The sequence below is a fragment of the Cryptomeria japonica genome, chromosome 11 (assembly GCF_030272615.1).
Source record: "Cryptomeria japonica chromosome 11, Sugi_1.0, whole genome shotgun sequence".
Taxonomy (NCBI): Eukaryota; Viridiplantae; Streptophyta; class Pinopsida; order Cupressales; family Cupressaceae; genus Cryptomeria; species Cryptomeria japonica.
The window spans coordinates 298,552,162-298,580,117 of NC_081415.1; the positions used below are offsets into that span (position 1 = coordinate 298,552,162).

Sequence of the window (27,956 nt, forward strand, 5' to 3'; positions counted from 1 at the left end):
GTGCATCACTTAAGGGGGATGAATTAGTCAATCAGGACATTATATTAGAACAACAATAAATCATGCTTATGTTAGGATTAGGAGTATCTTAATTTAGGATGAGGATATCAAACCGAAGTCACAATGTATTAAAGTAATTTAGGATGAGGATATCAAACCGAAGTCACAATGTATTAAAGTTTCAATTCAATCATAAACAAAGAATTATGTAACAGGTGATAGGATCTAATAGACAATGTAATTACGGTGATAATTTATTGTTGAGATCAGCTTCCAGCTTTCATGTACAGCTAATTCTATGTATGGGAGCTCAAAGTTCAGAACAAGGCTCCCAACTTATATTTGGTTATCATGGTAACAGATTGTATTGTGGCATATCATATACAAACCATACAAGGGATTCATCTCAGGGTAGGCATCACCCTCACCTTGGTAATTATTGTACCAATGAACCTGTTGTGACATTTTCATACATCGTCCCATTGCAAATGGCAACCCCTACTTTTCACTTTCTAGGATTAGTCTTCTTAGCTTAGTTCTAGGTTAGTGTTGAGTCTTTCGCTATAAACCTTTATATTGAAGAGGTATAGTGGCTCAAGAGGTCAGGAGTTGATCAAATTTGTCTCTTTAAGATGAACCGAAGTTCGACACTTCCTTTGCCCAGTCAAGGTTTCATCACTTCCACTTCTCCCAGCACTATCTGTGGGTGCCCAAACCCGATCACTCTCCTACCACTACACCCCTTAACCTCCATCCCATCCTAAACCTCCCTTCACTTAACTTAAACCTACCCTTCCATCTTACACCCTAACCTCCCTTCACTAACTTCCTTTCCACCTTACCCCTACCCCTATTCTATCATAATATCCCTCTACCCCTATTCTATCCTAACATCTCCCTACCCCTCATACCTTCTATCTCACACTCCCTTTAACCTACCATCCACACTACCTACCCCTTTACCCCTTTATTCCCCTAAAATCACCTATTCTAACCCACATCCCATAAGTCTTACTTCCTTTATTTCCCTTGGCTTACCTCTACCACACACCTATTAACCTACTCTTTCCACCCTACCATCTACCATTTTCCTTTAACTAACACACTGCACCCAAACCCTTCCTTATCATCTTCTACCCCACCTTTACCGCCTTCCTTACCCCCTTCCTCCCCCTTCCTAACTCCTACCTCCCACCTCAACACTTCCTATAACCCCATATCCACTTTCAATTACCCCTTATACCTCCCACGTCCTAAACCTCCCTACCCCTCCGTAGCAGCTTCCCTTACCACTTCCCTCACATTCCTCTCATCGTCTTTTTGGACCCCACACACTCTAAAATGGGGAATTAAATAAGTCTTTTAAGGACTCTCCTGCTGGGCCCCACAAAATCAGAGATGGAAATTTTAAAAGTTTTCACATGTCTTTGCCACATCATTGTTGGGACCCACCAACCACTGGCTCAAAATGTAAATTTTTTTTTTTTTTTTCGGGTCTTTGGAATTGCATGGGCCCACCGAAATTTTGGAGTGAAGAAAAAGTTTCTTTAAGGCATATTTAAAAGGTAAAACAGAGAGCATCCACCTCACCATCCCCAGCACATGCCTAGGCCCCTTAAATCCACGTTAAACCATGAGGCAAGGTGTAGCAATAAAAGGATAAAGAGCTGGCCTTTGAGTGCAGATGTGTCACTTTGATAGAGATAGAGCAAGAAAGACCCTAACATCCAACGCACATATAAGGGAGACATATTCATCAGCAAATTACATCATTGAATAGCCCAGACTCTTCCAAAAAGCAGCATATTCATCTTCCACAGAGCAGAATCTCTTCAATTACAGTGAATTTATTGAATGATATTATCCTCCTCTTGATCAGATTTATTGAAGAATCACAAAAAATCAGAGGTAAGGGATATTATTTGACTGATGCAGGGTTAAAAATCGGGTCTGATTAGAAGCAGAAGCACTTAATTCATTCAAATTAGATCTCTTTTATTCATATAGAAAGAGAACAGATAAGGATAACGTGTACTTTATGATGTTTGATATCTTATTGTTTGTCTTGCAGGTAAAAGCAAAAGGGCAGGAATTTCATTGCATCGTCAGATATGGAGCAACAACAGCAAGTTTGAGCAAAGATCGGACATTAATGAGAATTTCCAAGTTCTGACTTGATGTTTAGCTAGGAAAAGGAGAATAGGTTATTCATTTCAAACATCAAATAGTGCAGATTGAGAGACAACTCCAACAATAGAACAAATGGATGCTCAAAATCAGACCTACAAGCAGTCAATCAGACCCAAGATGACAAGTATATAATTTAACCAATCCAAGTTATGGTTTGCAAAGGGGTGTGTTCAAAAACTGATCAAGTTGAGAAGTGCAAAGGAGGTTATTCTGATCACTAAATACAAACAAGAGCAATCTGACTGAATTTCATTAGATTCAGGTCCCTGGCAGTAAGATCCAAGCGAAATTCCTCTGAGTGCATTCTCAAGGGTCAAGTGGATATGTCTTCTCATTCAAACGGTTTAAATGCTTAAGGTAGGATTCAATGAAGCAAAGGCAAGTGAAAAGATTGAATGAGGAATTTGGCATTTCGCTCCTATACCTCTCAAAGGGACGAGCGATTTTCACCCTAAGCCATGTACATTGCTCTCAAATCAGAGCGAATTCTTCCAAAGCCTCCCTCTTGCTTCCAATTTGGATCAAACTCTTGCTCCGAAGCTTTGATGAAGGAGAAATTGACTTATACATGTCTTTGAAAGTGAATTGAAATAAAGTTCAATAATGGAAAAGGAAGAATTTGAGCCAAAATGCTAAATTCGCTCATGTACCTCTCAAAGGGACGGGCGAATCACCTAAGAGACTACGTACCTTGCTAAGGTACCAAAGCAAAATTCTTGAGAAGACCTAATTCTTCACCTAGAACATTGAATGGATCCCGATTGGAGCAGATTTGAGGGCAAATCACCATGATCTTGATGAGAGAAGGATTGGAAAGACAAGTCTAAGGTGGAATGAAGGAAATGAGAGCTGAATTGAGTAAAGGAAGAAATTCGCTCCTGACCTTCCAAAGGTACAGGAGCGAAATCCTTCAAAGGGCCTAATTCCTCACTAAAGACATTGAATGATTGTCATTTTGAGCAAAAGAGAGGGCCTAATTCCTCACTAAAGACATTGAATGATTGTCATTTTGAGCAAAAGAGAGAGCAAATTGACTTGAACATGGCAAGAAAAGGATTCAAAGGTCAAGTCTAGGACAAAGTTAAGTGAAAAGAAGTATGAATTGAGCCTAGAGGAAGAAATTCGCTCCTGACCCTTCCAAAGGTACAAGAGCGAATTTCTCCAAGGCACATGTGTAGCACCTAAGTTGGACAAATCCCTCTTTCCAAGTTCTTTTATATGGATAAAATGACTTGTCTATACATTGAGGAAGCACAATTTTGAAGTTTGAAGCATTGAAAAGTGAGCGATCATGAGAAATTTGAGAGAAGTTGATAATTCGCTCCTGTACCTCTCAAAGGGGCAGGAGCGAATCACCTAAGAGACTATGTACCTTCCAAAGGTACCCAAGCGAATCTACTACAACAGTGACTTTGCTCCCAAATTCCAAACAAAATTGCCCCCAAGGTGCCTTCTCGAGATGATTCAAGGCTGAAATGGCGTGAGCAAGGAAGAGAAGTGAGTGTTTGATCAAAGCCAAAGACATATTTGTCAAGATCGCTCATGTACCTTCCATAGGTACAGGAGCGAAATTTCTTGAATAGGAGTGTTTTGCTAATTAAGATATCTAGACAAGCCTCCTTGAAGGTGATTTAAGCCTTTGCCGCATCACTAACCTTCTAATGATCATGAAGATTAAGTGTGTTTTCAGTAAATGAGTGAGAAAACTAAGAGCAACTCATAGTTCCCTCATGTACCTTCCAAAGGTACAGGAGCGAATTACATTAAGGATCAGTGTTATGTTAATGATGGGATGGTGCGTTGATAGTTTTCTTCAAGGTGATTTCAAGTGTTCAAACATCCTAAGCCTCATGCAAATCATAAGAACTAAGCATGCCTTCATCAAAATAGTGATAAAACTTCAGCATCTCCTAGGTTCGCTCATGTCCCTTCCAAGGGTACACAAGCGATTTTGATGTTAAAGACATGTACCTCTCGAAGGTACAAGGGCGAAAGTGTATTGCATTGTGGTAAAAACCGAATGGAGAGGAGACTAGATGCAAGTTGGCCTAGAAGCAAACAAGGCGGTTTGATGCATTAATAAACCAATCTCATCTTTGGAGCCAAGAGCAAATTTGAATTTCCAATGAAGAAGTCGGCCAGCTTGGGGAAGATACAATTAATTTTATTTATTCAAACAAAGTCGGCTTTTCAAGAGAGAGGTGAAGGCGCCTATATAAGAAAGGACACATCGTAGTCATTCATCATTCATTCAAACACATACTTCTCTAGAGCAAATTTAAGAAGCAGACTTAGGAAGCGAATTTCATCAGCAGATTTCATCAAGTATCAAAGAAGCCGATTTCAGATCTTAAGAAGGAAGGTTAATTATCTTCATGAGCCGAATTCTACAAAGAACAAACTGGAAAGAGCAAACTGCAGCAGCTGATTTGAAGGCGAATTTCAAAACTTAATAAGGCAGGTCAAGACAAATTCAACAATCTTCAAGCCTAGACCTGATTCTCCAAAGTGCCAATTTAAGGAGCAATGAATATAATTGATGATTGAGGAGGCGAAATTTAGATTTGAAATGCAAGCTTGCAGAACAGCGATCCTCCAAAGGTGAACTTGGTATATTTAAGGTGCAGATCTGATCCTTTGAGGGAGCAAACTCATTAGGATATTCAAAGAAAGGATTGAATTCATCATAGCAAGAGCAAATTTGCTCAAGCAAAGGACAATCTCCCCTAAACCTGCACCTATCAGACCTGCAAATCACATAAAATCAGAGATTATGTCAAATTGAGAGATTGTATAAACTATATATCATATGTGTTTGATATTCACTTATTTGTTTTGCAGCAGTCAGAGGGACCAGATTGGAGGGAGATTGGAATGATGATCTCAAGAAGAATATATCAACATCAAGGTCAAAGGAAGACCTCTTCAAGGAGATCTCATAGACAAATACAAGAGAGTCAAGGAAAGGTAGATCGTTCATCAAGTACATCAAGGACGAAGGAGAATCAACCAAAGTCGTTGCAAGGGTACGTTGAACATGATCAAAGAAGCAGACAGTTTCAGAAGAGTTAATCAAAGTCCTCTTCTCATCATCATTACATTGAGTGTCAAGAGATATTGCTCAACGTTCCTTAACCAAGCACAATTGCAAGATTGAGGTGGTGTCCCAATCACTATTCCTCCAATCAGAGAAACATGTCTAGATGCACTGTACCTAGTTCATATGTGGATGCATGAACTCCAAGGCACCTACCCCTGTTATCCATTGGTCGAATATTCTAGAGAAGACATGTGTCCAAATAATACAATTATTTCATTGGCCAGAATTGAGTTTGTTGTAACAAACCCTAATTAGGGTTTTCATTGTAAAATCTCAGCCATTGATTTCAAATTGATCTGAGCCATTGAATTGTATTGAGAGCATTATAAAAGGCTCAAGCTCTTCATTTTGTAAAGGTTAATAGTCGATGAATAGTCAGTAGAATAGTTAGTAGCAAAGAAATAGTGAATAAATAGCAATTAGAGTAGATTAGGAGAAGGCAAGAAATTGTTGCCTAAATTGTAAATGAACTCCATTTTCATTGAAATTATGGTGAAGTGTGTTGTTTCTTTGCAATATGCATGGTCTCTTGTTGGATCTTCATGTTAGATGGTAAATAATTAGATTGAATGGAGAAAATTGTTAAATGCACTCGTGTGGAATCCGCCTAGTCCATACCACTAGCCTCTTATTGATTGTAAGTGCACCCTGTGTGGTCAACTAGCATTAAAGAGCTTAATTTCAAATTGTTATACATCCATTGTTCATGCATTAACTTGGATGGTGATCACTGTTTGATGGAAATGATTTGAACGTCTTCAAAATTCCCTTAGAAGATTGCACTGAACTGGTGTCGAATTGTTCGGTCTGATGGTGAGACCTAGCCCAGTAGGACTCCACCTAGTCATTCATCTATCTTCTTGCATTCTAGGTCCTAGAATAGATTCTCTAAACCCTATGCTTTTGATATTCCTTTATCTTCCAGTGAGTAGTTAGGACTTAAGTTTCAACTAATTAAGCATTCAAGCAATCAAATGTAAGTCCCCTTATGATTCCAGCATAATCACATCAAACCAACTATGCTTATCCACATGTAGAGACCCTACATACAAAAACCTTGGAGTTATTTTGATTGATCCTTAAGCAAATCTTCAGCATTCGAATAACTTTGTTCAAGAGAAGATAAGATACCTTGGTATTTTATTCTGTGTTCGCATGTGCATAAAAAACACATCAACAGTACCATGTGCCCTCACTGCTTAAAATAATAACAGATTATCCTTACATATGTACTTTACCTTGTGCAATTGTAATCTTCACACTACAACTTATATCCTTCTCACATGCTGATATATGCATAATAGTCCCTGTGATTTACCGTGCTGTATTCACTAGTAATATGCATTAAACTTGGACCTAGGAAGGATAACATGGCTTCCATAAATGTTGTTAGAAAGAAAATCACAATCAGTTAATAAGGACAACTGCAATCCGCTTAAAAAGCAACATCTACAAGCCCAACCTATTAGAAGATTAAAAACTTTAGAGTTGCCAGTACTGCTGCATAGAAAATGCTAGGAAAAAATATAAAACGATGTTCAACTCCTAGGAAATGCTAGGAAAAAATATAAAACAAAGTTCAATTCCTAGAAAATACATGTTAGGGCTCTAACTTAAGATAAGCCTTACTTTTTACTACGTCGTCGTTATTATTTACCATATTATCCTTACACTAATCTTTGTGATTGGTAGCTCGGTGACCCGTGGGTTTACAATTGTGATGGTTGCCCACCCACCTTGTATTTTTGTATGTATGTACTTGTGTATATTTTTAAATTTATGTAATTCGTACACTAATGCTTGTCATTGGTAACTCAGTGATGGGTGGATTTACTTACCTTGCATGTGTGTGTGAGTACGGGTGTGCATGTACGTGCACAGATGTGTGTATCCTTATTGTATTTTATGATACACTACATTGAACTGAACCTTTATAGTTGTCTCTTGTCTATTATATTTTATAACTAATACTTGTGTTTGAGAGTGAATGCATGACCAGTCTACTAAAGACCGTTCACTGTCAGATGCCAACCTGACAAGCAGAAAGTTAACCAAACACTGTAGAACCAATAGTAAAATTCTTTGTACTTGATGTGGTTTTATGACCTTAAGGAATTCTGTATGTTTAGAACCTAACTGTTCCCTTACCTGATCTCTACCAGGCAGATCATCCTAAATGCAAGAAATATTTCACACAATCAGAACCATGCATTGACAACAAATATCAATGTTTGAGCTTATGTGTTACAAAGTTCAACAAGCAGGCAGAAAGTTCCTCAAGAAATGCAATAGACCAAAACAATTGTACACATATATACTAACAGCACCAAATTGGTTTCTAAAATACTCGTTAACTTCAAAAGAAAGAAATTTTAAGCTCAGTTGAACTTCCTAAGAAATGTGAAGAAGGCCAAGTGAAATATAAAGAACTTTATGAAAAGTTAAAGACTCACATGGAAAAGCCAAACAGTGCGGCTGTTGCATTAAAAACACACGATTTGGTTGGGAGTCGGTGTGAATAAACACTACTTTTGCAACACTTTCACGAGTCTTATTGTTAAATCGAAGGACCCGCCATTGGTAGTCTAAGATCCTTACCCGGTCATTGGTTTCACGAACCCCAGGCAACCTTTCATACTTCTTCTGAAGTTTTGCTTCCAGGACAGGCCACTGTTCTGTTGTCTACTACAAAACATTGTTTGGAATTAATAAGTTGACTGCCATATAAGAAAGTGTAAGATAAGAAATGTCCCTAGAAACTACAAGACTTTGTACCTGTCAATAATTAAATTAAGCGACAATCTACTGATTTTTAACTCACAAATTAAATTTGGTCATAAATGATAGTTAAGAACAGTAAAAGTATCTTATTTATATAGACATTAATATTAACACACAACAATAATTTGTCACAATATTTTACAGGCTACACATCACAAACATTTTCCTGTCACTGATATTGATAGGAATTTCATATTTCCTATGACTTTAGTATGTTGCTTTATTTAAATTTTTGGAAGACCTGCCACCCAGTGGCTCTTTTTAATATAGACTCAGACTATAGAGATGATTGACAATAGCACCGTAAATTAAACGAGTTTCATCCTTCATGATTCAGTTTGAAAAATGAAAACCGGCATTGCTTGAGGACAAGCAATTTTGGGAAAGGCGGACTATCATGCCCCTACCATAAGAAGCAAAGATAACAAAAAAAAATAATAGTATAACCAATCACAGCTTCTATTTATACAAAAACTAGGGAGTTAAAAATTAAGGGAGGCCAACCTCATCAACGAAATGATATTAAGGCCGACCAGTGAAGGGTAAAAATGTAATGTCCCCTTTTTAGCTCGTTCTTGTCCTGATGGTTTAGCCTATTACTCTGGCCCTCATAGGCTAAAGCGGATGGTTAGAGGGTCCTCATGAGCAGTTAGCAAAGTGTTCTCTTCTCCCGAACTCAATTTGGTTCAAGACTGGCCTTCGTTTGACTCAGTTTCTCACACTTACTATTTATAGTAAGTCAGTGGACGATTGAAGGAACCCTTACTATTTTTAGTAAGGCAGATGGATGCGTAATGGATACAGTGATTGACCCCCTGGTTCAGACGGCTCATCAAAATAATGAGTATTTAATGAGATATTAATATTTTAATGGCCTTTAATGATGTTTAATTATTTAAGTTATATTATAAAGTTATAAATTAACTTTATAATAAAGTGGGGCCATTTTGAGGGTCATGAGTAATTAATACTCATTGGAAAAGTACACCCAAGATTAAAATTATTTTCCTAAGTCCATTAAGTAAGTATTAAAATAACATTTAAATGTTATTTAATTGATTTTGGGGTCGAGCCATTCAGAGAAGTATTAATAGGGCTTCAAGGCAAATCGAACTCATTATGTTATGACTATTCGACTTTGTCTTTTATCTAGTGCTTTGGAATTTGTGAGAGACCAAGGGTTCCCGTAGATTATCAAGCATCTTCTGCCATTGGAGAACGAAAACTCTTCAATGTTTGAGCAATTTTGAGGTTGTGAGATACCAGCTAAGATTATTGCCGGAGTGTGGGCTTCATTCAGAAGTCCAATTTGTGCCTAGAGTGAAGGATTTTATCAAGAGTTTGAGGAGCAATAAAGGTTAATCAACTGCAGTCCTAAAGAATTATTATTGCAGCCATTATAGATCAAACTGAAGCTTCATTTCAGATTTTATTGTTGCTGCAGCCTGTAGAATTCATCACCAGGTTTAGGCGTGTCCTTCAACAGACCTAAACGCCTATAAAATAGTGCCTCTTTGTTCATCTTGGTGGACGCCCCAACGAGTGCAGCCTTGGTGAATGTTGTATGTTGAAGAACTCTTTACCAGCAGGCGCACCATCCAGTATTTTAAACAGCAAACTGCCATTACGTTCCAGATTTCTCATTATATATTAACATCATTTAGTTTGGCACATTGTACTTGGTTTGGCATTAGAAAATAAGGAGTTACAAGGTTGCACAATAACTGTTTGATGAGATGCCTATGTTGTAGTTATTCATTTCAGTTTATATTGAATCACTAGTATGCATGCCAAGTGTTTGTAGAAATGCTCATTGGCTGTAGGAATCAGTTACAATCATTTTCAATCTTCATAAGCCATTGGAAATCTAAAAGAGAAGTCTTGCATTGAATCTCTATTATTTGTTAAGTTTATTTACATTCATTTTTTAAGCATTTGGTCATCATTGGCAATCATCAAAACAAAACAAAACAAACTAAAACAAAGAACCGTAAGTACAGACTTTGCAAAACAAGTGTTTGACAATATTCCTTGGAGCTCAAATCATCAAAACAGGGTCAGATTTACCAAGGGATACCATAGTGGTATCAGAGTGGTTTCCTATCATCCTTTGGGTTTAAATCAGATTGTTAATGCAACCAAGTGACAGGGAAAGAAGCTATTATCAGAGGGAAACCCATAAAACTTGGCAACCACCGCACGTACCTAAAGGAAAAACAGTGTCAAGATTAATTGGTACTCATCAGGAGTCATCTTCTAAGGATATCGAACAGGTTGCAGGTATGGGTGACAGAAGAGAAAACAATCAACCACGGGATGAAGCCGAACCTTGAGAGGTTTACAGGATGGACAGCAGCGTGTAGCAGATACATTACAGCAGCTCACTGCAGCCATACAGCAGTTGGTTAATCCCAAAAGACAAAACTATCAGCAGGATGGCAATAGGAGTGTGGTTGGGACTCCCAGAGCACATAGAGCGCCTACTCGCACCACTAATAGGCCTACATGGCCCATCTTCTTGAGGAATGAACCAGAAGAAGAAGGTATTGGGGAAGATGATGATGCTACATTTGTTGATAATGTGATAACAATGCATGATGAGTCGAATTTACTACCCCCGGATGTAAGAGAACATTTAAACTTTGACTGATTCAAGAGCCAAAGAAGGGAGCACGCTAGGGCAAGGCAAGATAGAAGACCAAGGAACCAGAACGGGGACCTTGAATATGCTACCAGTAAACTCACTTTACCACTGTTTGATGGTAGTGGGAAGGTCACGGCACGGTCATGGATTCATAACTTAGACACCTACTTTAACCTTTAACCTATGATAGAGGGAGATGCAATTAAGTTTGCAACATTGCACTTAGATGGGGTGGCGATGACTGGTGGCACAATGGGATGGTTACCTTGCAGCATAACCTCATTACCTCATATCAGGAGTTTGCTGATAGGCTGATCGAGCACTTTGATAAGAAGGATCCGGAATCATATTTCAGAGACCTTGCTCAACTTAAACAAGTTGGGAGTTTGGAGGGATATATTGGTGAATTTCAGAAGCTTTCAGTTATGGTTCCCAACATTTCAGAGCGGAGATTAGTTGTGCTCTTCATTGAGGGCTTATTGGAGCCTTCGAGAGGGTGGATAAAAGCTTTTGACCTACCATCATTACAGGAGGCAATGAAGAAGGCTAGAAGTATGGAGTTCGCAGCCCCAAAAAGCAAGAGAGTTCGCATAAAGATGTTCCTTCTACCAGCAATGAGAGTCCTCAACAATTTGCTGATAAGAAAAAGAAATCAGCAACCATGGTGGAACAGGAGACACGAGAGTAGTTAAGAAAAAAGAAATTGTGTTTTTGGTGCAAGGAGCCTTACAACAGAGAGCATGATTGCCATTTGAGGCTTCAAGGCAAGGCAGATCATATAATGTGGGCATATTATGAGGATTTTGATTCTAAAATTTCAGATCAGCCAACTGCTTGAGGGGATGATCAGGGTGGAAAAACCTCTGTAGAGTTGTGGCCTGATGGGAATCTATCTCCTATGGCATTATTTGCTAACGTGCAGGATGAGATTTCATTCCGATTTAGGGGAACAGTCAATGGACAGCATTGCATTGCTATGCTAGACACTGGAGCAATGCATAATTTTATCAATGAGGGATTTGTGGCCAGATGTCGACTTCAAATAGAGGACTTCAATGAATTTAGAGTCAGAGTCACAAATGGATATACCCTCATGTGCACCAGGTGGATAGGTAATCTCACCCTACTACCGAATGATTATGAGCTACAAATTGACTTTTATGTGGTCAACATGGGTACGGTGAACATAGTTTTGGGCATGAGATGGCTCCGAGACATTGGAGAATTTACCCTCAACGTACCTAAATTGAAAATGAAATTTAAATTGAATAATAGGAATTATGTGTTCAGGGGGATTGCAAATGGGAGCCTGCAATCTATCTCTCTCCATAGAGAGAAGAGCAAGAAGATAGAGCGTGAGATGATCCAAAAGGAGTTCGCATATGCACATGACTCCAAGGGTACAGAGTTGTATGATTTAGATCAGCATAGAGGTATTGTTCAATTTGTGAACAATCCTTTGTTTGAGGTAGATGCAACAATGTCTTATGATAATCCTCTCTTTGAGTTAGATGTTGACCACTCTTTTGACCCCGGTCCTGAGATGAGCAATAATCATAGTGTTTGGGATCCTTCTAGTGCATCGAGATTTCAGACAGGGCTCATAAAGGAGTTTCCTGAGGTGTACATAGTGAGGAGTGCCTACAATTTTACTTTTGATCCTCATGTACGTGACCTGTTGATGTTTGTAGCTAGGTCAGATTCCTTCTTGGGCCGACCTAGCACTTGTGGGTGACTAATTGACCTATCGGCCTTAATCACATTAAATATGCAAAATGAAATATAACTTGTTATTTGGTCTGGCCCTATAATGGGCGATGTAACTTGTGGATGGGGCTGACCCTATATTGGGCGCCAAGTTTAAAACATTATATTATTATCCTTGTAAGCCAACCTAGGATGAATAGGGTGGCTGAGTCATATATATATACAAGGAACATTGTCATTCTTCATTATCATCAAGCAATCAGCAAACTACATCCTTCATCAATAGCAAAGTTATCCAGTCCGCGAATACAACTCCAAGGGCAGTGAATTCATCTAAAAGAACAGCGAACTAATCCTGGAGCAGCCAACTTCATTCATGGTCAGCAAATCGTCTCCTTGATCAGCGAATGGCCCTATGATCAGCAGCAAATAGTCTTCTTTCATAGCAAATCATCTTCAATCAAGTATATTACAGATAAGTTCATTATACTACTTGTTGATATGTGGCGACTGATCAGCAAAGTACTGTACACTCAGCACGTATCCTCGTTGGGGTCTGGGGCCGGGCTGGGCCCCGGGAAAGCAAGCGAAGCCTGCTACGGAGGTTTGGGGGCGGCAGCCCCCGAGAAAAAAAAATTTGCCGTTTTTTGTTGATGAAAACCAACATTGTAATAAAACCCTAAAAATGCCGACTTTGTTTGTTGCCCTAAAAACGCATGTTATAAGCGGTTGGGATGCTTAAGGCATTGTAAGGTTGATGTACTATTTTTGCTGGATAATAAGAAAGATTAGACGGCTGTGTATGGTGGACGTAACCCATTCTGGGTGAACCACGTTAAATCTTTATGTTATCTGTGTCCTGTTTTATTTCTTTATCTTTTATATTTAAATCTACATATAATTGTTAGTTCATATTTGCTTCAGATCTACTTGAAACCCTAACAATTGGTATCAGAGCGAGGTTTTCTGTAAATTGGCAGGACTTTCAGATTTGAGTGGGAGCAATGGACGATTCCAAATTCAAGGTCGAAAAGTTTAACGGCCAGAATTATCAGTTATGGAAAATACAGATGGAGGATTACCTGTATCAAAAGGATTTGTGGCGGCCGTTGGAAGGAAAGGCAAAAAAAGCGACCACAATGTCAGATGAAGAGTGGGACATTTTAGATAGAAAGGCACTAGGATCCATTCGATTGTGCCTTGCATCGTCTGTAGCATTCAATATAACAGAAGCAAAAACGACTATAGATTTGATAGCGACATTGGCTAAGTTGTATGAGAAACCCTCGGCTTCAAATAAGGTATTTCTTATGAAGCGTTTGTTTAATTTGAAAATGAGTGAGGGAGGATTTGTAGCAGAGCACTTAAATGAATTTAATACAATTACCAGTCAATTGTCTTTGGTAAAAATTAACTTTGCAAAAGAGGTTAGGGCTCTCTTGATTTTATGTTCTTTGCCAGAAAGCTGGAATAGCTTGGTTATGGCTGTAAGTAACTTTGTCTCTGGTAAAAAAACTTTGGTATTTGATGATATTGGTGGTGTTATCCTAAGCGAGAAAATGCCAAGGAAAAGCACAGGTGAGACTCCAACATCATCAAGTAGTGTTTTGAATGTGGAGAACATAGGAAGATCAAAGGAAAGAGGAAAAGGCCCTAGGAATGAGAAGTCACGAGGGAAGTCAAAGAAAAGACACTCTCAATCTAGAGGAAAGAAATATTGTTGGTATTGCGGAAAGCCTGGTCATCTAAAAAAAGACTGTTGGTCTCGGAAAAATAAAAGAGGACACAAAAATGAAAATGACAGTAAGGAAGCTAATATTGCAAGTAATACTTTACAAGATGCTTTAATCTTATGTTTGGATAATGTTAATGATTCTTGGGTAATAGATTCTGGGGCTTCATTTCATGCTACACCCCATAGAAAATATTTTCTAAATTATGTTCAAAGTGATTTTGGACAGGTATATTTGGGTGATGATGAGCTCTGTCAAATTGTTGGAAAAGGAAAGATAAAGATCAAGTTGTAGAATGGAAATGACTGGTTTTTGCAGGAGGTAAGACATGTTCCTAATTTAAGAAGAAATTTAATTTCTGCAGGGCAACTAGGTAGTGAAGGTTGCATAGTTACCTTCTCAGACAGTATCTGGAAGGTCAGTAAAGGATCATTAGTAGTAGCTAAAGGTGCGAAGGTAGGCCCATAATATCTGTGTACTAGTAACACTTACTCTACCCTAGCTGCTACGGGTAAAGTTACTGCAGGGACAGCAACAATAGATGTTGCAAGAACAGATTCGATAATGTGGCACCATAGGCTTGGGCACATGAGTGAGAAAGGGATGAAAATCCTTCACTCCAAAAATCTATTGCCAGGACTAAAGAAGATTGATTTAGAGTTCTATGAAAACTGTGTTTATGGTAAACAGAAAAGAGTCAGATTTCTCCAGGTTGGGAAAGAGAAGAAGAGTGAGAAGTTAGAGCTTGTGCATTCAGATGTATGGGGACCGGCTCAGATATCATCTCTTAGTGGCTCTTGTTATTATGTTATTTTTATTGATGACTCAACCAGAAAAACATGGGTATATTTCCCAAAACAAAAATCAAATGTTTTTGAAACTTTTAAGAAATGGAAAGCTTTGGTTGAGAATGAGACAGGAAAAAAGTTGAAGTGTCTCAGATCGGATAATGGAGGTGAGTATTGCAGCAAAGCATTTGAAGATTACTGCTCCTTAAAAGGGATTCGAAAGCAGAAGACAGTTCCAGGAACTCCACAGGAAAATGGTGTGTCAGAGAGAATGAATAGGACTATCATGGAACGCGCGAGGAGCATGAGATTGCATGCTAGATTGCCCTTACATTTTTGGGCAGATGTTGTACATATTGTTGTCTATTTGATAAATAGAGGACCTTCAACCCCTTTGGAAGGTGGTATTTCAGAGGAGGCATGGACTAGTAAAAAGGTAAATTATTCTTTTCTGAAAACCTTTGGTTGTGAAGCTTTTGTCCATATTGATAAAGAAAACAAAACCAAGCTTAATGCTAAATCTCAGAAATGTACCTTCATTGGATATGGGATAGATGAATATGGCTATCAGTTATGGGATTTTGAAAATAAGAAAATAATTAGAAGTAGAGATGTTATATTCAATGAGAAGGTTATGTATAAAGAACAGATGCGGGAAAAGAAGCATGAACAGGACAAACAAGAATATGTGTTGTTGGATGAGATTCCTGAAAATGAAATGTCACGGGTACCTGATGCTCAGCAACAATAGATTGTCCCACAAACTCCTGCAAGTGTTAAACGTTCTATGAGGTCAAGTAGACCCCCTGAAAGATTTTCTCCTTCTTTGTATTCTATTTTACTAACTGATTCTGGTGAACCAGAAGAATATGAAGAAGCAATGCAGATGGATGCCAAACAACAGTGGGAGCTAGGCATGAAAGAGGAGATGGACTCCTTGATGAAAAATAAGACTCGGGACTTAGTCCCTTTACTTGCAGAAAAAAGAGTCTTGCCTAACAAATGGGTTTATTGGCTGAAGGAGGAGGAAGGAGGTCAGAAAAGATATAAGGCCAGACTTGTGGTAAAAAGTTTTGCACAGAAAAAGGGTATGATTATGATGAAATATTTTCTCCAGTTGTAAAAATGACTTCAATTAGAACTATACTTAGTCTTGTGGCTGCAGATGATTTACATCTTGAACAATTAGATGTCAAAACAGCTTTTCTCCATGGAGATTTGGAGGAGGAAATTTACATATTGCAACCACAGGGATATGAGGTTAAAGGTAAGGAGAACTTGATGTGCAAGTTGAAGAAAAGTTTGTATGGCCTAAAGCAAGCACCCTGACAGTGGTATTTAAAATTTGATAGTTTCATGGCTGAACACAGTTATCATAGATGTCATTCTGATCATTGTGTATATTTTAAGAGATTGGATAATGGCAGTTATATTATCCTATTGCTTTATGTTGATGGCATGCTTGTTGTTGGGTCTAACATGCAACATATAAATGATCTTAAACAGAAATTAGTTAGGTGATTTGCTATGAAGGATTTGGGTGCAGCTAAGCAAATTCTGGGTATGAGGATTACACGGGACAGGAAAAATAGAACCTTGAATTTGTCCCAAAGCGAATATATAAAGAAGGTGTTGAAAAGATTTAACATGCAGGATGCAAAAGCAGTTAGTACACCTTTGGCTAGTCATTTCAAATTGACTAAGGAGATGTGCCCAAAGGCACAGGAAGAGGTAAACAAAATGTCTAACATCCCGTATTCATCAGCTGTTGGCAATCTGATGTATGCAATGGTTTGCACAAGGCCAGATATTGCACATGCAGTGGGAGTTGTGAGCAAGTTTATGAGTAATCCAGGTATGGAACATTGGAATGTTGTGAAATGGATTCTTTGGTATTTGAAAGGAACTACTACGAAGGCATTATGTTTCAAAGGATCTAATGCTGCTCTAAGTGGATTCGTTGACTCTGATCTGGCAGGTGATATTGATTCACGGAGTACTACAGGGTATGTTTTTACTATAGGGGGAACTGCAGTCAATTGGATTTCTAGGCTGCAAAAGGTTGTTGCACTTTCAACCACTGAAGTTGAGTATGTTGTTGCTACAGAAGCCAGCAAGGAGATGATTTGGTTACAATGTTTTCTGGGGGAATTGGGTCAGATACAGGAGGATAGCCCATTGTATACCGATAGCCAGAGTGCCATTCATCTTGCAAAGAACACTGCTTTTCATTCAAGGACAAAGTACATTCAGCTCAGGTACACTTCATCCGGACTGTTTTGGAGGAGGGTCAGTTACGGCTTGAGAAGATTCACACAAGTGAGAATCTTGTTGATATGTTCACGAAGGCAGTTCCACATGAGAAGCTGATTTCTTCATCAATTTTTGTTGGTCTTCTTGATTGATAAGTGTGGAATTTATACCAGTCAAGTCCAAGGGTTTTATCCAGTGGATGCTGCAAGTACAGTGGTGTTGTCTAGTATCAGTCTCCAAGTGGGAGATTGTTTGGTGCGGAACCTAATCAGTCTCCAAGTGGGAGATTGTTGATATGTGGCGACTGATCAGCAAAGTACTGTGCACTCAGCACGTATCCTCACCAGGGTCCAAGGCCGAGCCGGGCCCTGAGAAAGCGAGCGAAGCCTGCTGCAGGGGTTCGGGGGCAACAGCCCCCAAGAAAAAAAAAATTGCCGTTTTTTGTTGATGAAAACCGACATTGTAATAAAACCCTAAAAAAGCCGACTTTGTTTGTTGCCCTAAAAACGCATGTTATAAGCGGTTGGGATGCTTAAGGCATTGTAAGGTTGATGTACTATTTTTGCTGGATAATAAGAAAGATTGGACGGCTGTGTATGGTGGACGTAACCCATTCTGGGTGAACCACGTTAAATCTCTGTGTTATCTGTGTCTTGTTTTATTTCTTTATCTTTTATATTTAAATCTGCATATAATTGTTAGTTCATATTTGCTTCAGATCTGCTTGAAACCCTAACACTACTGTGTATGCCCTAGTTCAGATTCATCAAACTATTGTGTATGCCCTAGCTCGGGTTCATCATATTGCTGTGTATATGCTATTATTTATATTGCTTCAAGTGTTGAAGCAAACTTGTAAAGTCACATATTGATTATTGCCTAATATAAACTGAGATTAATTTATGGGTTTTCACCTCCAAGAGGGAGCTTTTCCCAGGGTACTCTTGTGTTCTGTGTGTTCAGTGTGTTATTTCTAATTATTGCTATTAATCTGATCTAAAATTAACATGACCTATTTCAGATGCACAGTTCAGTGGCGCATGTGTTTGATAGTGTGGATGACAACTTGCTTTGCGCAGAATTGGGAAGCAAACTTTGTCAACACTCTGAGTTGCTCCCTCATGAAGGTTATGCTCGAGTGACACCTACAGTTGGGATTGATTTGGTTCGGCAGGTATTGTCAGTGCTATCGGTGTTGGTGTTACAGGAGTTGGTTGGTGATATCAGGGACATTACACAGTTCTTCCCTTGGGACCCAAGTGGAGTGATCCTTCATAGGGTTTTCTTTGAGCAGTGGAGATTGCTTGGGGACAAGCAATTTCAAGGAGGACGGACTGTAATGTCCCCTTTTTAGCTCATTCTTATCCTGATGGTTTAGCCTATTATTCTGGCCCTCGTAGGCTAAAGCGGACGGTTAGAGGGTCCTGGTGGGCTGTTGGCAGGGTGTTCTCTTCTCCAGAACTCAGTTTGGTTTAAGACTAGCCTTCGTTTAACTCAGTTTCTCACACTTACTATTTATAGTAAGTCAGTGGATGATTGAGAGGGACCCTTGCTATTTTTAGTAAGGTAGATGGATGCGTAGTCGATGCAGTGGTTGACCCCTTGGTTCAGACGGATCGTCAAAATAATTAGTATTTAATGAGATATTAATATTTCAATGGCCTTTAATGATGTTTAATTATTTAAATTATATTATAAAGTTATAAATTGACTTTATAATAAAGTGGGGCCATTTTGAGGGTCATGAGTAATTAATACTCATTGGAAAAGTACGCCCAAGATTAATATTATTTTCCTAAATCCATGAAGTAAGCCTTGAAATAACATTTAAATGTTATTTAATTGCTTTTGGGGTCGAGCCATTCAGAGAAGTATTAAAAGGGCTTCAAGGCAAATCGAACTCATTATGTTATGACTATTCGAATTTGTTTTTTATCTAGTGCTTTTGGATTTGTGAGAGACAAAGGGTTTCTGCAGATTATCAAGCATCTTTAGTGTTTGAGCAATTTTGAGGCTGTGAGATACCAGCTGAGATTATTGTCAGAGCGTGGGCTTCATTCAGAAGTCCAATTTGTGCCTAAAGTGAAGGATTTTATCAAGGGTTTGCGGAGCAATAAAGGTTAATCAGCTGCAGTCCTAAAGAATTATTATTGCAGCCATTATAGATCAGACTGAAGCTTCATTTCAGATTTTATTGTTGCTGCAGCCTGTAGAATTCATCACCGGATTTAGGCGTGTCCTTCAACAGACCTAAAGCCTATAAAAATGTTCCTCTTTGTTCATCTTGGTGGACACCACAGCTAGTGCAGCCTTGGTGAATGTTGTATGTTGAAGAACTCTTTACCAGCAGGTGCACTGTCTAGTATTTTCAACAGCAAACTGCCATTACGTTCCAGGTTTCTCATTATATATTAACATCATTTAGTTTGGCACATTGTAATTGGTTTGGCATTCAAAAATAAGGAGTTACAAGGTTGCACAATAACTGTTTGATGAAATGCCTATGCTGTAGTTATTCATTTCAGTTTATATTGATTCACTAATATGCATGCCAAGTGTTTGTAGAAATGCTTATTGGCTGTAGGAATCAGTTCAATCATTTCCCATCTTCATAAGCCATTGGAAATCTAAAAGAGAAGTCTTGCATTGCATCTCTGTTATTTGTTAAGTTTAATTACATTCATTTTTTAAGCATTTGGTCATCATTGGCAATCATCAAAACGAAACCAAACAAACTGAAACAAAGAACCGTAAGTACAGATCATCACAACAGGGTCAGATTTAACAAGGAATATCACAAAAAATAATTACTAAATTTAAAAAATCAAGATAATAATGTTAACTTATTTAAGGCCAACCCGAAATAATAAACTTAAAATTGGCAGCAATTATCTTAAGAGGGCCAACCCAGGTTCAATATAAGGAGTCGAACGAGGAAGATAACAATTCAATAAAAGATCAAGAACAAGTGCTTAATGAGCCCGACTCGGATTAACTATTATGAGCAGCGTTCAGTTTCAAAGGGTGCAGCTCTTCAAAGGAAATAGGTGTTTATGAAGAGATGTGAACTCTCCACATGAAGAGATAAATAGGAAAACAATTCATTTCATGAAGGCATCTAAAAAAGGGATCAGTCAACATCACTAGAATAGGATTTAATTTTCTGTATGCAAATATTGTTGAGCTACGGGAAGGTGTAGGTGATCCATACAAGGTCCAAGTTAGAGATATAAATTCAAAAAGCCCAAGTTTTAAAATCCTGAATATGTCTGTGTCAAAACACTTGACAACAGAACCCAGTTCGGTATAAGATAAATGGTGTGAATAAGTTTGCTCACATGGATAGAATGAGAATAAAACATAAAGCTACCTAGTCAAAGGATAAGAAAAAAACTTTTTAAATTTTTTTTCATTTCAAAATCAGTAGAACATAGGGGAGCAACTGTGAAACTGAATCCCGCAAGAATGCACCAAATCATGCAATATTCTGTGTGTTTTGTAAGGTAGGAAATGCATTAAAGCGGCTACCGACTCACTGGAAAAGAAGCAGGATGAGCAGTAACAGAGACAAGACCGTTGCCTTTGAGGGAATGCTTGCGAAATACAGTCTGCCCCTCATCATTGCCGAAGCCTCCATCCTGCGAGCCCCACCATTCTCCGGAATAAATCCAGTCGGCCTCATCTCGTAATATATTGGCGTAGCCCCAACCATTGCTCAGCGATGACCACGCTCTCTTCCTCCCAAATCTCGCCACTACTGAATTCATATCGAGCAATATTGGGGTTGTTGTTTTCAGAAATGAAGTTTCGAAGGTGCTTTGGGAGGGAACACTCCACTAGTATATATAACATGGTTTGCCATTTTTTCGATAATGCAACATGGTTTGCAAAAAGTGAAAAACTCTTAACATAATTGGTAAAGGGTTAATGTGATAATTTTTTTATCATAAAAAAAGGTCTCTAATGAATAGTAGAACACAAATACCATGATAAACCCTACTTGCCCTCGTACAATACCCAAAATTCCATCAATGGTCAATATGCCCTTGCAACCACCACATTTGATTTTGCAAGTGCCAAAAAAATATATTTTAATTAAAGGGTACAAATTTAATCAATGAAATGAATGAAAAAGGGGTGTGTGCCCTAATGAATGTTGTTGTTATTGTTGTAGAACCCAATATACTCAAGCCATGTCTAGATCTCATTTTCATCGAATCTCTCTAGATTCCCCACACAATTTCATCCTAGATCTAAGGGTATAATGAAGATATTTTATAAACAGATTTCATGCAATTTCAAATACAAACTGTAATGCATGGATGGTGGTAGGTAGGGTATGATGGGTTTTCACACATATTAAATATTATATCATCTTGAGGGTTCCTTGAGTAATTTGGATACCAAAATGATAGATCTACATATACTAGTGGTCTATTCATGCAAAGGGTTGGTCATCAAACCAGTTTTTGGGTAAAGTTTATAGAGTATTCTTGGGCACCAAAATTTGTACATCTAAATTATAAATGTAGGGGTATTACTCTGTAATAGTATGAAAAAAATGTATAATTCACATTCTTGTAACTAAATGTCTTCATGGTTATTTGCCAAGAGTCAAGGAAGTATTGTAATCAATGTTATATATTTCCTCTTGCCATATTTTCTAGTATGAGTGAAACTAAGGTTTGATGTATGTGTTGAAGCTACAAACTTCAGGATCACCATCAAAAAATAAAGATACCTTCCACAAGAGAGTATGCAAGATAATGAGCTTGGTTGAATATTGAGATATGAGATATGAGATATGGGATATGTGGGATATCTTTCAAATGTATAGCCGCCTTGATTATATAGGCAAGGTGTGATGTAGTAAGAAAAACTACCCCTAATACAAGCATTAAATACATGATGCAAATATTGAATGCCTAGATAACTAAAAGTAAACAAGGTGAACATGGCCCCATTATAACTAACTTCTAGAATGCCACCTAAGACCTAAGTAAACTTAAAATGAGAATAGGTTCCCACAAATGACTAGTTAGGTACATTACCTTATTCATGCTAATACCCCCTTAAGTGCAACTTAGGGAGATGGAATTATTATGCAAATGATGCAATATGGGTCCTGGATACTATTTCATGTTAAGTACTTGATTGAACCCTTCTAAGTTCAATACGTTGATGCAGACAACTCAATGCATACTTTTAACGGACCAACAAATCTTATAATAAGCAACTGACTATCTCAGAGGGGTTCATTTAATCATCAACCAGGGACGTATATACTTGAATTAAGCAAGCACTTTATGTACAATCAAGGACTCTCTAAGTTGTCTCTCAGTTGCATAAAAGGAACTGACTAAATTTGACAATTAACTAAAATAGAAATAATGTTGGAATGTAAACCTATCTGCATAACAAGTTGTTGTGGGTGACTCGCAAGTGACTCAACAATAGCTACAAGTAGTGCAATATTATGACTATGTTGCAACTTTATTTGACAATCTATGCTACCAATATCATGAACATATTAAATCTATCTAACTGAAGCAAGAAGAACTATAACAATTAATCTATTAAAGCAATGATCAATCTTAAATAGTGCTAAATTAACAATCTAACTCTAAAGAGGATTACACTACCTCAAATGGCCCTTGCTTAAGGGTTGCAACCTTTGAACACAAATTAGTCTTAACTATGAATATCATCAATCATCACTTTTTTTCATTCTTCAATGGTACATAGCTATAGCGTCATAAAATTGTGACCTTCCAATTTTTGACCGTATTTGGGTCTTCACATGGGCGCATGAATCCCTAAGCCTGATTAGAGACCGAGGACATGCTCAAACATCAAAAACTTGCATTTTTTGCCACCATGCACTTCCTTTCAGTCACTACCTATCCTAAATTAGGGTAGGACAAGGGCGTGGCGCCCCTATCCCTACCCTATTTTGGGCCTCCCTTGACCTAATCCTGCATTGGGCTTGTCAATTGTGAGCGAGAAAAAGTTTTCCTATGTCGGACTCAGATGGAAAATCAGTTGAGAACCCCTAATCGACAAGTATATAAGGGGCATTTCCCCTCATATTTGCATAAGTTCAAGAAGCGAAATCAAGCATAAGTGATCATAAGGCGAAATTTCCAAGCGACATTGTCATCAAGCATTCAGCATTCAAACATCCCTTCAAGTATTGAGCATTTCAAGTCTCCTTTCAAGGTTAGGTGTTGCATTCAAGTCAAGGATTCAACCATTGAAGAGGAGATCCCTATCAACATTTAGGACATTCTATTCTACATATCCTTTCAATCATTTCTATCAACATTTCAATTGCATCCTCTCTTGAGGTGAATTTTACTTTAGACATTTCCTTTCATTTACTTGCAAGTATTTTCAATCACTTGGTTAATTCCAAAATGGGGTTTGACCTTAAGGAAAACCCCTAATCCCAACAACATTTCCTCTCTTTTATCTGTGTAGGTTGTAGGTGTGCAGTTGTAATTGTAGGTTTAGACTCCATTTTCAGAGACGGAAAAACCCTTTTCAGCACGCGGATTTTTTGGAGGACTAAGTACACTTTCAACCTGGTCCCGATATTTTTTGCTCAAATTTGCAAGGGAGCTTCATCTCGACACCTTACTGCTAATTCCAGGTGCACAACTTCATCCTACATCTCTATCTCAAGATATAATTGTTTCTTTGTCATCTTTACACACTGTCTCAATTCGCTTGATTCAACTTGTCTATTTTAAAAGAGGGTTACTTTACTTTCCAAATCTATTACAAATTCCCTACAATTCACTTAGCATTCAATCTCTTTCCATTGATATTGGGTCTAGTGATTTCAACCCCCTCTTTTAAATGTAACGTATGTGAGAAGTTGAAGGAAATCCTTTGTGAAACTTTCACTCCTTTCTTGAGGAGGGTAAATCTTTCCACTTGATCTCCTCTTGTCACTTTTCACCACATTACATTTTGGTGAACCTGACCTATTACATACTTTACATTAAAAATTATTGTATATTTTTCATTTACAAGTTTAATTTTCTTGCACAACTTAGTGGTTAATTCATTCAAAACCCTAGTTGTCAAAATTGAAATCGAACTTGTGTTTTGCAAAAAAATTGCTATCTATTGTCTTCAATCTGAAAATTACATTGCTTATCAAATTCAATTATTTCACTGTCTTCTTCAATTTGCAAATCAAATTTACAAAATTAAGTGGTTGATTGTCAAAACCCTAATTTTCAAAAATCAACTTGAATTTGTGCAAACATTGGATTCACGTTTAATTTTCAGATTTAGGACTATTTTCAGACTTGTCTTCTTGCCTAAAATTCAATTTTTTTCAGTTTCCCTCCTTTTTTCAAAATTCAAAATCAGTGGTTAGGCCCTAAAACCCTAATTTTCAAATTTACTTGGATTTTCTACAAATTTCAATCAATTGCAGTTTTCAAAATATTATTTAAGGCAGCCCTATCCATTAGGTTTAACCTTTTTCGAAATTGCAATTCAATTTCTTATCCTTTTCAAAACCCTAATAGGGTCTTATTTTGGCATTCAAACCTTAATTTTGCCTATCTAGAGTTTGTAGAATTAACCAATTTTGGGGGGTTAGCTCTAAAATCATCGTAGATTTCATCCCTGAAAATTTTTGAAAAAGTTGGGCGGACTAGGCACACTTTCAACCTGGTCCTCGGCTTTTTCCCAAAATTTTGAGAGACTGTTATGACTGTATTTAATTGCTTAATTCTAGAAAATTGGTTGATTTTATCAAATTTTGATCCCTCTAAAATAAAAAAATACTTCCCAATTTCAACATCACAACCTTCAAAGAAACATTTAAAATTAGGTGGTTAATTATAATCTGCCCTAATTTTAAAATCTTAATTTTGTCAATTTTAATTTTGAAATTTATTGGCCCTAATTTCTTTTTATTCATCATAAATTTTCTCAAAAATTGTGTCATTTCTTCTTTCCACAAAGTTCAAATTGTCTAATCATAATTTTCTTGGATTTTTGGTATTATTCAATTTTGCAAACTTTGTTCCCAACATTAAAAATTCAAATTCAAAATTCAAATTTTTCCTCTAGTGCATGAGTTTTACAACTATTAGTCCTACCTATATTGTCCCCGTTAGACGAAACATTATAATTAAGGCTTCCCAAGGTTTAATTCCTGGAGAGATGGGACCTAATCTGGGTGACTTCTTCAATGAGGATAATGCTAATACTTCCCATCCTAATAACATCTCGATCTACCCAATTGATGATTCCAATGATGAAGAATAAGCTTTGACTAGAGTTTCCATAGATCAAATTTCAAAATTGGACAATTAATTCGACAATTTCCAACAATGGATGTCCCAAGAATATCATAATAGTGAAGCTCTTCCATTAATTGAAGGTCTAAAACACATGATTCAAAGTGATAAGAATGGAATTGATATATTGCATGTTATTTCTCATATTGTTGATTCTAATGTCATGCCTATAAAGAGTTGTGCTAAGACCTTAGGTTATTCACAACCTCCTACACAAATCAATCATTATATTCCTTTGACCACTTCAATGACTAGCATTCCTACTTTCACTTTAAACATCATGGCTACATCAACTCAAAATGTCATACCTACAACCATTAGTCATGGGGGCAATCCCTTGTCCTCAATTGATCCTCCATCTTTATCTATGCCTTCAATGAGTATTCCTATTGTCACTCAACCAATCAATGTGACACAAGGGGGCAATTCATCCAACCATTCTATCTCTCCTTTTAGTGTCTCATTTCCTACTCAATCATCACCCATGCCTACTTACCATAGTGTTCCACCAACCTATTCTCAATCGATGCCTTCTTTCAATAACATCACACCACCTTATCAATCAAACATGTCTAACATAAATTCTTCAACCGAAGCAACCATTAATAGCCATGCCCAAACTGTGTCATCATTGCAATAATAAATCACTTCTATGAGTCAATCCAAGTTTAGTGTGCCCACATTTGATGTTGCAAGCCCACTTTCTCTTGATATTGTTAGAGTTGTCCCTCCTAAACATATTGAAGTCCCTCGATTGGAACTCTATAATGGAAAAGGTTATCCCTTAACACATGTCAAAACATTCCAAACTTTGTGTCTTGACTTTGCTTATGATCAAAGATTGTCTACCAAATTGTTTACTAGAAAACTAAGAGATAAGGCTTTACAATGGTATTGCTCTTTGCCTTCCTATTCTATTACTTCTTTTCAACAATTATCAAATGCTTTTATTCAACAATTTTAAAACAACATAGGTCCTAACATCACTTTGACTGATTTAATGCATTGTAAACAAGGTGTTAAAGAAAAATTGATTGATTTCATTGGTAGATATAAGCATTTGTGTTCTCAAATTTATTTTCCAGTGCTTGATAATAATATTCAAATAATTTTCATTTCTAATCTTCAAAAAGACATTAGGGACAAACTTATCCTTTCTGAGTTTACTTCCTCTTTGTAGTTGTGCGCAACACTTTACAATTATCAACTAAATGTGAGTCAACTGGAGAAATCTACTCCTATGGCTCCGAGTGATAAGGGTGAGAGTTCTCAACAACCATTTGCGAAGTTCAAACCGAATAAAGGCTTCATCAAATTCAATGACACCATCAACAACAACAATGTGAATGCTACAACAGGTGTGCCTCCTATTTCTAAATTTTTCAAAAGAGAAAGACAATTTACTCTTTTGAATGAATCTTTGCATAGCATCATGTCTTAGTTGTTACAGAGAAATATTATCAAACTCCCTCCAATAAAACTAGTTGACCCTTCTAAGGCAGCCTCACCTTACTTTGATAATAATTCTTTTTGTCAGTTTCATCGTCAACTTGGTCATGATACTGAGAAATGTTTTTCATTAAAAAGTAAGATTCAAGATCTAATTGATAATAATACTATATTTGTGGCAGGTGTGAATGATAAGAGAAACAAATCATTAGCTCCTCCTAATCAAAATATTAATATTTTCATTGATCCTTTACCCTCTCATACCTCTAACATGATTGAAACTGAACATGCCTCTTTCTCTCCTTCTGATCTCACTACAACGACTCCAAATTTAGTGAATATGGTAGAGAAACAAGAAACACCTAATGATCAATGTATCACATTTGACCCTAGTGAGACCATTAGAGCACTCAATGGCCCTTTATGCATAGTTGTGAAAATCCAAGACAAACCTTGTCGTGGTGTGCTTATTGATCCCTCTTGCATGGTTAATGTCGACAGTGAAGAATATCTTTATACTTTACATTTGCATAAAGTAATCTATGATGATACTAATGTGGTCGTTAAATTATTTAATGGATTTTCTTGTCCTACTATTGGTTCTATCACACTCCCTATTGAGGCTCACACTAAATCTATAGATGTCAATTTTGTTATCATTCCTTCATCTGAACAATTCTATGTGAAGTTAGGTTACCCTTGGCTATCTTCCATGAAGGCTATTGCTTCTCCAATTCATAAGTGTTTGAAATTTCTGCATAATGGAGAAATCATAACTGTTAATCATAGCTTATTTCAACTAATCGAAAGAATCCCAGGTGTTCCTATTGATTACTTTTGGCCTCAACAATTTCAATCTCTTCCAACAAGAAGTGATGCTCTCTTTCAATATTATCAAAAATGGAAGAAAGATATGATCTTATCCTTAATCCAACCTAGAACTCCAACACTTGATATTCCCATTATTCTTGAAGATGAAGTTCTTCC

At 37.4% G+C, this 27,956-nt stretch overlaps 1 protein-coding gene across 1 annotated transcript in view; it reads right to left on the reverse strand.

Moving 5' to 3' along the window:
* LOC131072192 (uncharacterized) overlaps positions 1-21,040 on the reverse strand; it is a 114,852-nt gene extending 93,812 nt beyond the window's left edge. The window contains exons 1-2 of the mRNA XM_058008269.2: positions 20,733-21,040; positions 7,744-7,972 (exon numbers count right to left, since the gene is read on the reverse strand). Coding sequence (XP_057864252.2) covers positions 7,744-7,972; positions 20,733-20,963 — 460 coding nt within the window. The 5' untranslated portion in view covers positions 20,964-21,040. The remainder of the gene's footprint in view (positions 1-7,743; positions 7,973-20,732) is intronic.
* Positions 21,041-27,956: the final 6,916 nt, after the last annotated feature.